This window comes from Palaemon carinicauda, chromosome 21 (assembly GCF_036898095.1).
Source record: "Palaemon carinicauda isolate YSFRI2023 chromosome 21, ASM3689809v2, whole genome shotgun sequence".
Lineage (NCBI taxonomy): Eukaryota > Metazoa > Arthropoda > Malacostraca > Decapoda > Palaemonidae > Palaemon > Palaemon carinicauda.
Window position 1 is genome coordinate 42,604,354 of NC_090745.1, and position 14,570 is coordinate 42,618,923.

Consider the following 14,570-nt stretch of genomic DNA (forward strand, 5'->3'; position numbering starts at 1 on the left):
CACCTGTCGGCGCATGGGAGAAGGGAATCTAAGGTCGCGGTCTACCAGTACTGACGTCACAGAGGAGGGTGGTGTTGGAGTCTTCGAGGGGAAAATCTTCCCAACGGAGGGACGTGCAGGATGTCCTACAAGCTTGATACTCTGGATCCTGTCGTTGGGCTTCAGCCAGGGCGTTGTAATCCAATCCAAGTTGAACGGCAGCCAACGTGTTTCTTGACAGGGCATCGGCAACGGGATTCATTTTCCCAGGGATGTGTTGAAGGGTGCAATTGTATTCAGCCAGGGCGGAGAGATGTCGGCGTTGACGGGCGGACCAGGCGTCAGACTGTCAAGTGAAGGCGTGCACCAGAGGCATGTGGTTTGTGCGAATGACGAAAGGCGTACCTTCTAAGAAATGGCGAAAGTGACGGACAGCCAAGTGCACCGCCAGCAATTCTCGATCGAAGGTAGAATAGCCCGATTCTGCCTTGGACAGTTTTCTGCTGAAGAAGGCCAATGGGCGGGGCGAGCCTTTGACCACCTGCTCGAGTACTGCACCAATAGCGACATCGCTGGCATCGGTGGAGAGAAGGAGAGGGGCGTGTGGGATAGGAAAAGTGAGAGCCGCAGCAGTTGATAGGGCCTTCTTTGCATTGCAGAAGGCTGTTTCTTGAAGGGGACCCCACTTCAGGTCCTTTGGCTTGCCCTTGAGGGAGGCGTAGAGGGGAGCAAGAGTGGCGGCAATGGCTGGCAGAAAACGGTGATAATAGTTGATAATGCCCAAGAATTCCTGCAGAGCTTTGATGGTCGAGGGCGCGGGAAAATTCTGAACCTCTGCTACCTTCTCAGGTAGGGGATGGACTCCTTCAAGAGTGATACGGTGCCCTAAGAACGACACTTTGTTGGCGCCAAAGGTACACTTGTCGTACCGGACTACAAGGCCGCTTTGTTGCAGGCAGTCGAGCACGATGCGCAGGTGACGGAGGTGTTCCTCTTTTGAGGAGGAGAACACAGGTATGTCGTCCACATAACATACACAGAAAGGGAGATCCCCTAAGATGCCATCCATGAGACGTTGAAACGTTGCTCCAGCATTACGAAGGCCAAAACAGGAGTAATTGAAGGTGTATGTGCCAAACGGAGTGGTGATGGCAGTCTTGGGGATGTCTTCTGGGTTCATAGGCACCTGATAATACACCTTCAGGAGGTCGAGCCTAGAGAAAACCTTCGCTTTGTGCATGTAGGAGGTTACATCGGCAATGTTTGGGAGGGGGTAGTGATCCAGTTCTGTTTGCATGTTCAGGCGCCTGTAATACCCGCACGGACGGAGGGAGCCGTCTTTCTTCAGAACGAGGTGTAAGGGTGACGACCATGGGCTGGAGGCTTTTTGGCAAAGGCCCATTTTCTTCATTTCGGCGAACGTCTGTTTGGCGGCTGCCAATCGTTCCGGTGCCAGATGTCTGAATTTTGCGAAGACTGGGGGTCCCGTCGTCTTGATATGGTGATAAATACCGTGCTTGGCAGGAACCGTGGGCGTTTGGCGAAGTTCTGGACGGAAAACTTCCGGGTACGACGTGAGGAGGTGGGCGTAGGCATCTGTGGGTGCGCTGATGTGGAGAGCGAGGTTAGAGGGGGCGGGTTGAAGAGGTGTCGACAAGTACGAGTCTGCGTTGACCAATCGTCGGTGGGCGACATCGACCAGAAGGTGGAAATGAGAGAGGAAACCGCACCTAGGATTGGCATTGTGACGTCAGCAACGAGAAACTTCCAATTGAATTTACCATTTCTGAATGATAATGTGAGGTTCTCGTAACCGTAGGTGGGTATCGCAGATCCGTTGACAGCTACCAAGCGGACGTCGGCAGATGTAGACAGACTACGTTGTGCCTTGAAGAGTTTCCTTGGCAAAAGAGAACGACAAGCACCCGTGTCTACCAAAAATCGCACGCCCGTTCCTGCATCCTGTAAAAAGAAAAGATTAGAAACAGGGGAGGCCACCGCCACAAGCGATGGCCTACTTACACGTTTTTTGGCCACTGACAATCTTTGGCACATTTCTTTGCGGTTGTCCTGAATCTGAAGTGGTAGTAGCAAAACTGCGGCGGATGGGAGGTAGTAAGTGGCTGTAGAAGTCGTTCGTTGGGGCGCGAGCGATTGGTGGGTGGTGGGCGGCTTTGTCGCCGCTTCGGCACGTCACGGGGTAGGCGTGTATGTCCTACGGCATTCATGTCAACTCCGGTTGACGTTGAATAGGCATCCTCGTCGTCAGGGGTGGAGGCGTTGATGGAGGTCTTGAAGTGGCTGTCCATAAGGGCGTCGGCTTTGGTCATCAAGTCCTTTATGGGTAAACTATCGACATCGGGTATGGCAGCGCGTACAGGTTCAGGTAAACGGCGTATCCAAAGGGCACGAAGTAGGTTCACCTCACGAGGAGAGCCGTCTGCGGCAGGTTGAAGGCGAGCGATACTGGTCATTTCCTTGAGGGCAAGCAAAGCCCTTTGGTCCCCCCAACGGTTGCTGGGAGAGCTGAAAAAGCTTTGCTATACGGGCGGCTGGCGACGGTGAGTACTGCTGCAGAAGGTATGTTTTGAGGGCGTCATACACTATTGGGATGTCTCCTTATTCACAAAGCCAGTCTGATATTTTTGGGAAGGTATCCTCGGGTATCGCTGCGAGAACATAATCCGCTTTGGTGGTTGAGCGAGTCACGCCCCTGATACGAAAGTGGACTTCAGCGCGTTGAAACCAAGCAAACGCTTCTCCGCTGGTGAACTGTGAAAGTTTCAATGGGGCGGCCGCATCACCAACTGCTGTAGTAGAAACTGTAGAGTCCATCTCCGTCATAGTACCAACGATGGAGGGGCGAGGGAGGTGGGGGTGGAAGGCAGTGGGAGTGAGTCGACTTCCGGGGTCACCAATGTGACGGCGCCGAGTAAGGGTGTGAACTCAAAGGCAGATTGGAAACGACTGAGTTATATTATTGTGGAACACTCTCCTTATATACAAAACCTCAAGGCAACAGGACATACCAAGTTCACAAGACAGACAATATTACAGAGGAAAAACCAGACATGAATTTTCATGTTCGTTTTAGTGCAAGGGAAGAGCGAAGATACAAGCATAATATATACAAAAGGAATTATGTACAATTGTGTGAAACACGGTTGGTACACTACAAAGCCTCTCGAATTTTAAACTCACCTGTTTGTTTTTACATAAATCTGTTATATTTGAAAATTACCAAAATTCTGAGAAAATCATAAAAAATCCCGGACGGCAATATACAAAAACTGATCATCCAAAGGTCTTTTAAGTACACTCAAAACAACACTGGGTAATTATTATTAAGAACCATATAAAACAACATTTAACTTCGATACTTTAACAGAGATATTAGAGAGTTCTAAAATGAACACTAGTGATCAAAATAATTAAATGATTCTACCTCATTAATCCTTTCACCTTCCATTGATATTTCGTCTTCCATTGCACCCCCCGTTCTCATCATATCTGTCTTTCTTCTATTCATCTTCAGCTCAACGTTGTGCAATACTTCTTGCATTCTGATAAGCAAGCATTGCAAATCCTGTAGTGTTCTGCTTACAAGGACAGCATCATCAGCATACTCTAGGTCTGCTAAATTCCTATCACTAATCCAGTCCAATTATTCTCCACCATATCTGACTATTATACGCATTACAAAATCCATGAGGAGTATAAACCACACAGGTGACAACACATTTCCTTGGAGTACTCCGCTGTTCACTGGAAATTCATTTCATAAAACTTCATTAACATTATATATATATATATATATATATATATATATATATATATATATATATATATATATATATATATATATATATATAAATATATATATATATATATATATATATATATATATATATATATATATAATTTTTTTTATAAATATATACTTTGTATATATATATATATATATATATATATATATATATATATATATATATATATATATATATATATATATATATATATATATATATATATATATATATATATATATATATATATATATATATATATATATATATATATATATATATGTATATATATATATATATATATATATATATATATACTTACATATGTATGCATATACAGTATATATATATATATATATATATATATATATATATATATATATATATATATATATATATATATATATATATATATATGTATGTATATGAATATATATATATATATATATATATATATATATATATATATATATATATATATATATATATATATATATATATATATATATATATATATGTGTGTGTATATATATATGTATATATATAAATATATATATATATATATATATATATATATATATATATATACATATATATATATATATATATATATATATATATATATATATATATATATATATATATATATATATATATATATATATATATATATATATATATATATGTATATATATATATAAATTTCATGGTATGGATAGGGAAAAAGTTGTTCAAATTGTCCTTTTTTATTATTCCCAACGTTTCGTGATTCTTAATCACATTGTCCAGGGCTAAAAATAAAACATATACAAAAGAATTAAGAAAGAGTTAAAATTTTTTACAAATTCATTCAAAACTATGAAAAACAGTTGAAATTTACATGAAAATTAAAAGGAAAAAATGAATAAATAATTATATATACATCAGACAAAGTAGTGGAACCAACCTCGCAGAAGCGTAGTGAGAAACTGTATGCCAACAAGAGTTAGAAAATAAACCAAAGAAAACTATGACAAATAAATAGTAGTAAGACTTTTTTTTTTTTCTTTTTTTTTGTGATTAATGGCAATGGACGCGATAAGGAGCCAATGGTTGTTGAGAATTTTGTTGTTGATCCCTGCGAGCAATATGGATATTTGGAACGCATTTTTACTGCAGGTGGCTCTATATCATCATTAGTGAAAGCAATAGCACAACCTAGAATGTGTCATGTTTGAAAATTTTTTTCATTCTTGAATAAAAATATTCATGTTCCTTTCTACTCACAGAAAAGAGTTTTTCATTCGGCTTTGGTACCAACATTAATGTATGAAAATGAATCTTGGATTAACAGTGATTTGAGACCCATGGAAAAATTATATTTATGGTGTATAAAACAACTGTTAGGTGAAAGGAAAGCCACTACAAGTTATCTTTGCTTGGTCTAATTCGGTCTTGATGATTTTCGTGGGAGGTGATCCGCTGGGCGGAGTAATTAATCTAATTTCTTATTCTAATACCCCTACCTCAGGGTATATCAGAGACTTGTTAAATAATGATATTGACGATGTGATGCAAGCATCTGAAAGATTGAAACATCAAGTAACTACCTCAAACTCCAGGAGATTAGCTTTCTATAAAAACATCAATTAAGAATTTAACGGTCATGACATTTACATATTAAAAAAAAACAGTGCAAATGAGTTGGAGAGAACGGAGTGGACAAGATTACAACTGAGATCTTTTTCTCTTGCTATTAAGGTTGGCCGTTGGAACACAAGAAGGAGGGGCCGGTTACCTGTAGAGGAGAGATTGTGTGTGTGTGGCCAAATACAAACTGAGCAACATTTAATCGAAGCATGCCCCAGGGACTACCAGATTCGGACCCAGTATAATATCTCATCAATGAGGGACTTGATGGTAGAAAGGTCATTCTATGCAAATGTTCGTCATATCGCAAAGATTAATTTTGATGGCTTTCAAATAATAAGATACCAACTCTCTCATTTATGCCTCCCCCGGCTTTTATTTTGAGGAAAAAAATTGAAATTTTGTGTTACCATTTTAATGCATTTCCTGTCTAATCTGAATAGGCTATGTGATGTTTATTTGTCTATATTATATTATTTGTGCTACACTCTAAAAAATTAAGGGTATAAAAGGGGTAGAAAAAGGGTATTTCTAGTGGTTAAAATAGCATACCCTATTGGGGTATATAAGAACTATAATATACCCTTTACAATATACCCATATCAAGGGTATAACATATACTTGAGATACCCTTACTTAGGGGTGTATCGTAGGTAACGAATACCCTTTTACAGGGTATTCTATACGACATAAATACCCGTGTATACTAATTATAATTTTATAATTAATATCTATTCCACCATTATATAGGTGTAGTTATAGCTTATAAGTGTATAAAGTAATAAGGTCAATGATTTCAAAAGTTTGGTTTATCAATTTATTATTTCCATTACACTTGAAAATCAAAAGTATATATATAATATATAAAGAGTGATGGCAGAAGCTGCAAAGCAAACCGTATGCAGAAATCTGTGAAAAGAAAATATTTGTTAGTGTGTGTGTGCCTAAATATATAAATATATATATATATATATATATATATATATATATATATATATATATATATATATATATATATATATATATATATATATATATATATATATATATATATATAGAAAAGAAAGGAAAAAATATCTTGCATAAATACCTAACTGTCTGCTACCTCAAGTCAAACTGATTAAGAAATCGCTGGCGTCAGTGTTTGCTTACAGACTACTCGTAATCGTAATGTTATTAACGTTTAGCTGAATAACTTGTTTATGGTTTTTTTTCCTCCCAGACAGCTTCTCTCTCTCTCTCTCTCTCTCTCTCTCTCTCTCTCTCTCTCTCTCTCTCTCTCTCTCTCTCTCTCTCTCTCTCTCCTCTCTCTCTCTCTCTCTCTCTCTCTCTCTCTCTCAAATTAAGTACTAATGATAATTTCTTACTTATTTTCCCCGGTGGTAGTAATAATGATTTTTTAGACTATCACAGCCTGAATGCAAAACTAATGATGATTTCTGACAATTTTTATTCGTAACCACTGTTTATGCTTGCATAGATGGAGAGTTAGTGTTCTTACCTTGGTTAACAGATGAAATGCAGTGTAGATATTATAATCCTGATGATGCTAATTGGAGCAATTTATCTTCACTGCAGAGCAGACCAGAGTCCAGACGCCACTGAAATTTCCCGCCAAATTCGTGGGCTCGCGAAGAATCTCGAGACGGCAACAATACAAATTGCCAAGTACCGCATTTTGTAAGAACTTGCTTCAAAACTATCCATAACTCAAAACCAATATGTTGTTAGTAACTTTTTTGGTGCATTACACTATCAGTGTAACAATATGGTGATTTCATACAGAGTAAAAGTTTATTTCATGACATGATCACACAAACTTACCAAGCCCATTTTAAGACAAAGTACAATAGAGGGTATATTATTCACAAAAAATACCCTGCCTCCTGGTGTAGAGTGGTATTTTTGAGCCTTAGGGTGTTTTACATGTATATAAACCCCAGCTCAATCGTTATACCCTTTCTGTACCTTGAACTTTTTACAGTGTATTTGTTATGGAATTGGATATTCTAAAAAGCTCTCGATACGATCTCTCTTGTGTCGTTTGAAATATTATTATTAATCATTGTTGTCATTCACTTTGAAAACAGTTTTTTTTTTTTTTTTTTTTTTTTTTTTTCTTTGGGAAATGTGACTTGTGAAATGAGTTATGTATGTAGACTGCTGTGTAATTTTATAATATTGTATTTGATGTTTTGTGGACATTGGTCAATAAAATATCTATCTATCTATCTATCTATCTATCTATTAAAAGAGAGATCTCATAACTAGCGCATAAGCAAGCACCCAAAATTTGGTTGTCGTCGCCCACTATACTTTTTTTCTTTGATATACGTAACTATGGAGTATATTCCAAAATGATAGCAAGTGAGATCGAGTAGCTATTGAAATTTGCAGCCAGGTGAGGAAATCCCCAGCAAGATATTTTTAGGAATTTAATATGAAAAAAAAAGTTTATTCAGTATAAACAGTCATATTAAGTGTTTTAAATGCCGTACATAATCCAATATTAAAGCCAAATTCCTTTTTTTTTTCTATTCAACACATACATATGAATGTTTTAAGTTTAGCGTTAGTACCTCATGTAATGTAACAGAGGTAATTTTATATTGATTACAAACCTTGATCTTTCCACCAGCAAATTCAAAAGGGCTATTAAATTGCAAAATTACTGCCATAATTCTGAGAAACTAAATTTACTAGTCTTTGGAAACTTCATTAATATCTATGTTTGATACAGAAAAAATTGGTCAATAGAGTAGGGCACCTAGCTTTACACGGATTCTCCCACTGGTGCCATATCTCCATAGATCACTGGGTTGCCTTCTCTCTCCGACTGTACTGCACCATATTACCCTCAGTCTATATTTCTTTCTCTCTCTTTTTCTATGCGAATTGGTGCACAGTATTTTCGAAATTGTATACGAATAATCAATATATAGAGAATGTGACGGATGTTGGTGGTCTTGGTGAAGGTAAAAATGGAAATGGAGCCCAATTCATGCGTTACTGCTCAACAATCTTGTATTGGTGGTACTCTTTTCCAGCACAAGGGCATCCATAAATATATATGGACTCCACTATGTGGCAATTACAAAAATCAAATAGATCACATAGCATATAGTAAAGAGAAAAGGAGGACTCTTAGAAATGTCAGAAGCTATAGAGGTGCAGATATTGGTAATGATCATCAGCTCCTCATTACCAAACTGAAATTAAAACTGAAAGCACCTACAAAAATATAGATAGAATACCTAGGTTTTATGTTACAAAGCTTCTAGAATATAAACACAGGGAAACCTTTGCAATTGAATGTAAGAATCGATTTGCAGTCTTAGACTCTTTAAGAGACGAATAGCAGACAATTATTGAAGAATGGTGTGATATTCAGAACATATATAAGTCGGTAGTGAAGTTTTGGGACATGCAGCTACAAGGAGAAAACCATGGATAATAAATTACACTTTGGATACTATAAAAGGAAGACAAAGACTGAAATTGATTGTTGAAAGGTTGCCAGGAAGTAATGAAAATTAAGAGGTAGAGTTGGTAAGTACTCGAGTATTGATATTGATGTCAAATGAAAAGCCTGGAACAACTGGAGAAAATATTTTGACAGGAAAGCAGATGAGGCTGACAGAACTATGAATTCAAGGAGAAGCTATTGTGTAAGAATTTCTCATCGAATTATTAATGAAATCTCTACTTGGGCAAAGAAGAAGCATATACACATTAAAAAGAGTGAAGGATCTGTTATAACAATAGAAGATGAAGAAAAGCAACGCTGGATGGAGCACTTTAGTGAGGTCATGATTAAGATATATGAAGGGAATAATATGATTGATATACCTGAAGCTGAGGAAGACCTTGATGTGCCCATGAATGAATTCAGTGTGTTTGAAGTCGAAGCTATCGTTAGAAAATCAAGAGATAGGAAGCGCCTAGATACAACGGAATAACAGCCAAAATGATATTGGCTGAAAATGAATTGACTCCCAGGATACTTACAAGAATGCTTTGTAAAATGTGACATGCAAAGGCAAAACCTCATAAGTGGGAGCTAGGAGTGTTGGTGAAAAGGTCAAAAATGAAGATTTGACTGATTGCAATAATTACAGAGGAATCACTTACGTAAGTAGCCATGAAAATATATAGTATGCTCGTTTTAAAGAGACTACCGAGAAAGATTGATGAAAACCGAGAGATGAAAAAGCAGGATTTAGAAAAAGGTAGAGGTTGTACTGACCAAATATTATTTTTAAGACATGTTTTATAGCAGTGTATAGACTATAAAAATGAAATTTTCATGGGATTTGTTAACTACGAAAAAGTCTTTTATAGAGTGCACCAGCCAATTTTGTGGAGAGCCCTGTGTTATTATTGACTTCCCCTTGAATATGTAAATTGTGTTAAGTCTGTTCATGAGCATAGCAAGTGCAAAGTTAATGTTAGTGGAGTCCTATCAAATGAGTTTCCAGTAAAGAGTAGAGTACCCCAAGAAAATGTGTTTTCACCTTAATTGTTTACCCTCCTCAGGGATTTTTTAATGCATAAAACAGTTACGGATAGTAGGGAAGGATTTGACTGGATTGGTAACAGGATATTAGCTCGCCTAGAGTACGCTGGTAACACTGTCCTTACTTGCAGAACATCATATGACTTACAAAGCTTGCTTACCAGAATGCATATCACATGACATTAGGCTCTAGATAAAAAGATAAAAAATCGACAGAGATGATGAGAACAACATATGCAATGGAAGAAGAAATATCATTGGAATGAGAAAGGTTTGATGAGTGGGAATCATGCAAGTGTTTAGGATCTGTAATCTGTAATACAAGTTATCTAGGAATGAAGTTTAATGAAAGATTGAAAAAGGAAAAAATTAGGCAATAATTAGGTAAGTAAAATATGGAAATCAAGTTCCCTGAAATCACATATGATAATAAAGCTCTGTATCAGTTTAGTGAGATTGATATTGCCGTGTGGACATGAGTCGTGTTATGACAATGAAAAAATTTCCAACAGATTTTGTAGGTTTGAGAACAAAGCCCTCAGAAGAGTATTGTGAGTTAAATGGCCGTAAAGATTACTTGAGTGCCATATGTGGATGATACCATGGTGGGGAGTAGAAGGAGATGGTTTAGGCATGCTCTTTGCACTCCCAAGAGAGATTGGTTCACCAAACTTTCAGCAGTGCTCCACAAGGCACTAGAAGAGTTGGAAGACCTAGGCCTACATGGCTGCAGACTGTGAACCATGAAGTGGGAGATGATGAAGGAAGAAGCATTGATTTAATACCACAACATAGAGACGACTGGCGAAATCTAACTGGGACCATTTACGTTAATAGGCGTATTAGGAGATGGTGAAGATGATGATGATGATGATCTGAAATGATTATAACTTTAGTTTTATACCACAATTGAAGGGAAATTCCAGGTGTTTTCTTTATAGAGGTTTCCCCTCACCCTAAACATGTGCCAGATGTTGCCGCTACAAATACACACTGGGAAAGTCAAATTAGGGATGAATTAAAAACATAATCATTTAAAGAACTATAGATAGAAGACGGGAAAACTCGATTGTAATGGTAAGGGAGTGAGGAGATCTTAGAGCAACAAGGAACTGTTACCTCAGAGAAGCAGTGTCCTTTGGGTGAAGGATGCATAAAAATGTAAGAGAAAGAGATAATGAATTAAGGAAAGGGAAGGATTTTTGTCTAACGAATGTAGTTCACGGTGGCCTGTATGGAGAAGAGGCTGGGGTCTTTGTGCTCTGCGCTGGTAGGACCAAGGAAATGAAGCAACAACAGATTAAGAGAATGAGTGGTGAAGTAAGCAAAAGCCAAAGCTAATGTGAAGATATAAAACTTTATGATAAAATGTAAAAGAGAGCCCCATAGGTGGTGGGTTGGAATAGAGTAATAAATGGTGAGGGTGGTGAGGTAGGTGGATGATGGGGAGAGGGTGTGGTAAGGGGGTGGCATAGCTAGGGCATCATGCAGAATAAAAACCACAATAATGAGTAAATGTGAATTATGATGATAGTAGTTTTAAAAATAGTAATATGAATATATGATGTAGTGAGTGATAAAAGGGATAAGCAGAGTGAATTAGATCTAAATCATAGAAGGAATGATGATTAGAAAGAGAGTAAATGGGGGGGGGGGGGGCGTGTTAGAGAGCAGGCTATTGATGTCTACAGACATGGCACTATTGGGGAATTGGTTTAAAATCATGTTTCCTTCCCTATCGGCCATTTTTTGCTGCATAGACTATAATGATAAAGGTTTTTGTTCGTTTTATAGATTTTTTATTGATAACATTAGGATAGGTAATGAACTCTAAATATAATTGCCAGATATAATGTGCATGATTCAACATTTTTTTTTTTAAAGCTAACAAACACGAAATTTCGAAGCTTTTCAAGCTTTATTTTGTACTTGTATCATTCACATAACCGTGCATGACCTGTTTACAACATGATTGTACACTGCATGGTGACGTACCTAATATGTTGCAAGTACATAGTATAAGGTAAGCTTCATCAGTACAAGTATCATCATCATTGTCATACTCTGCAGCTTTCTCGGTGTAGTTCTAGCTCTGACTTCATGGGATTGTTGGGTTGCAAAATCCATCAAGTGGCACATAGTATATTTTACACCATTGCTCAAACAATCACTTGTTGGCATTTTAATTGTTGTAACACACTTGCAGGCTAATAAACCTAGTACAACCTGGGGAGCTGCAGAACTTGACTTGCTTTCGAGGTTCCAATCATATCCTATGGGATTTGAGGTTTAGAGTCTGTTTGAAGACGTTTTTCTCCTAGTTGCTGCTTGGAAATTTGCCCTCTCAGAATCCCTTCTAAGTGAACCTTCTCAATGTGAGAGTTTATGTCTTAATATCTCATTTGTGAGAAGACAACATACTTTATTTTGATAAATTCACATTGTTGGGCATATATCAAACTCGTAGTATCCTCTAACTTTGTTGTAACTCCAGGGAGTCCATCTAGTTTTTACCCAATTTTATCAATCGTCGTCTTTCGTTGTTGTTCCTCAAGACCTCAATTGCACAGAGTTTTCTTTTTCCAATGAACACACTCATCAGCAAATAGTTTCCTTTTTTTACTGCATTGCTTTTTTTTTTTTTTTTTTACTAAAATCCAATATCAGAATGTTAAGAAAATGTTGGTTAATTATTATGAGAAAATTCTTGTCAACAACTTTTTATCCTTTTCCCAAAGCTGTGCGTGCAAACAATGATGTTATCGGATTCTATCAAAGAAAAAACAACCGGATTGTCGTTCATTGAAAACTAAAATTTCATTAACTAATGAAGCTTTAATATTTTCCTGCAATCTAAAGTATGTCACCTGCAGGTGATACTGTGCTCTGCCAAGTGAGCATTTCTTGGCATTGATATCTGCATGCTTCGATAAATATATGATTCTTTAATTTCTAGTTGAATACTTGAACCGTATATTTTTCACTGGTTATCTCAACTTTTATAAAAAAAAATTACCTTGATTATTGGGGAAAACCCACATTATAGTTTTTCTATCAATTTATTTGAAGAAATAGTAATGGTATAAAATGCATAAAAGTAACAAGATAAGCAGTTGCAAATATATTGATGAAGAAACTGGCATTAAATTAGGGTGTCATAATTTTCTATAATGTACATCACATCTCACCAATGGCGTTTGTTATACTGTGGCTCACTTATCTTGCAAATTAGCTTTACTGCTGGCCCATATAAAAGTTGCAGGAGGACAGGAATGTGCTTGTACAAGCTGAACATGTGGACCATTATTTCAGTGATACTTTTGACTCCCAGAGGACCAACAACAGTTATACTGTGAAGAGTAGGTAATCTGAACATAATCAAATTTAAAAATAGAATAAATTAAACTAAATTTCAAAAAAGAATTAACTCTCCTCTAGGAGGTGTCCCCTTGCTACAACAATCATACTGTAACTGAAAAGAAAGGGGGAGGAATTACTGTTACAAAGCAACATCTTAATTCCGAGAGCTTATGCGTAAGTACTTAAAACCTCGTAATTGGTTCAAAGTCCAACGAATGATTATGGTATGAAAAAACTCTCAGAAGCACTTTCAAACAACACGTGCTCAAGTGTCGTAACCCACCATTAGTGTCTCAAACGTAAACCATGGACTTAGACAATTAAAAGGTGTACACATTTTAGTTGATCGATTCGTAGGTAATTATGCCTCATATCACATTATTTATAAAGAGAAATAATCCAAACTAGCGAACACTTGTCCATTTATTTGAGCGAAATCCAGTTTTTTTCAAGAAATTAAAGCATTTCATATTTACCAATGCATTTGTAAGTGTCCACCTGAACTGTTCTGGAAATAACATGTGTTTGATGGCTATCTAGAAATGTGTTGCCATTTTGGGTTTGTGTTTTTCTTCTTTGAGCCAGACGTCTAGTTAAAGTAGAAATATATTTTGTAATACACATAAACCCTTGCTATTAGTATTAATATACTTTCATGTATTGCTTGAATACTGAGAGTTCATTGGAATGTCATTTGGCTTCTTAGAATTAAGCTACCAAACATGTATCCTACTACGTGTTGAGTGAGAAGTATACAAGAAAGCCCATTATATATGCAAAAAATCTCACTACCTGTTTTGAAAGGAATATTTTTTTCACGATTCTGCTGGCCATTTTAGATTCTGCCAACAAAAATTCTTAGAAGGAGGTAATGAAAAAGCATATGGTGCTGATGTCAATACTTATGCAAGAAAAATAAGGCATTGCATAATAGCAAAATGTTATACAATATTGAATATTGAACTATAAAATAAGAAACTGAAACAAATCAAGGCAATTTTCTTTTCTCAGCAGGTATCAACGGAACAGATGGACAAAAGAACAAGTAATTTTAGCAAGATTGCGTATTTGTCATACAGCATTGACTAATAGAATTTGAATGCTTATGGGATATTTTTTTTTCCAATTGAAGTGAGTTTAATATGATTTTAACCTTACAAAATATATTTTTACAAATGAAAAGATTTTTTAAAATAATTTCTGACATTTCATCATATGCTGAGAGTTTTCGGATTTTAAGATTTTAACGTTTTTAAGGAGCGGAGGTTTGATAGTTAAAA

The 14,570-nt window shown here is 36.6% G+C and overlaps 1 protein-coding gene across 1 annotated transcript in view; it reads right to left on the bottom strand.

The window, feature by feature from the left end:
* Window positions 1-11,136: 11,136 nt before the first annotated feature.
* LOC137614861 (uncharacterized) overlaps window positions 11,137-14,570 on the bottom strand; it is an 11,711-nt gene continuing 8,277 nt past the window's right edge. Inside the window, exons 5-7 of the mRNA XM_068344519.1 lie at window positions 13,147-13,298; window positions 11,994-12,203; window positions 11,137-11,267 (exon numbers count right to left, since the gene is read on the bottom strand). Coding sequence (XP_068200620.1) covers window positions 11,137-11,267; window positions 11,994-12,203; window positions 13,147-13,298 — 493 coding nt within the window. The remainder of the gene's footprint in view (window positions 11,268-11,993; window positions 12,204-13,146; window positions 13,299-14,570) is intronic.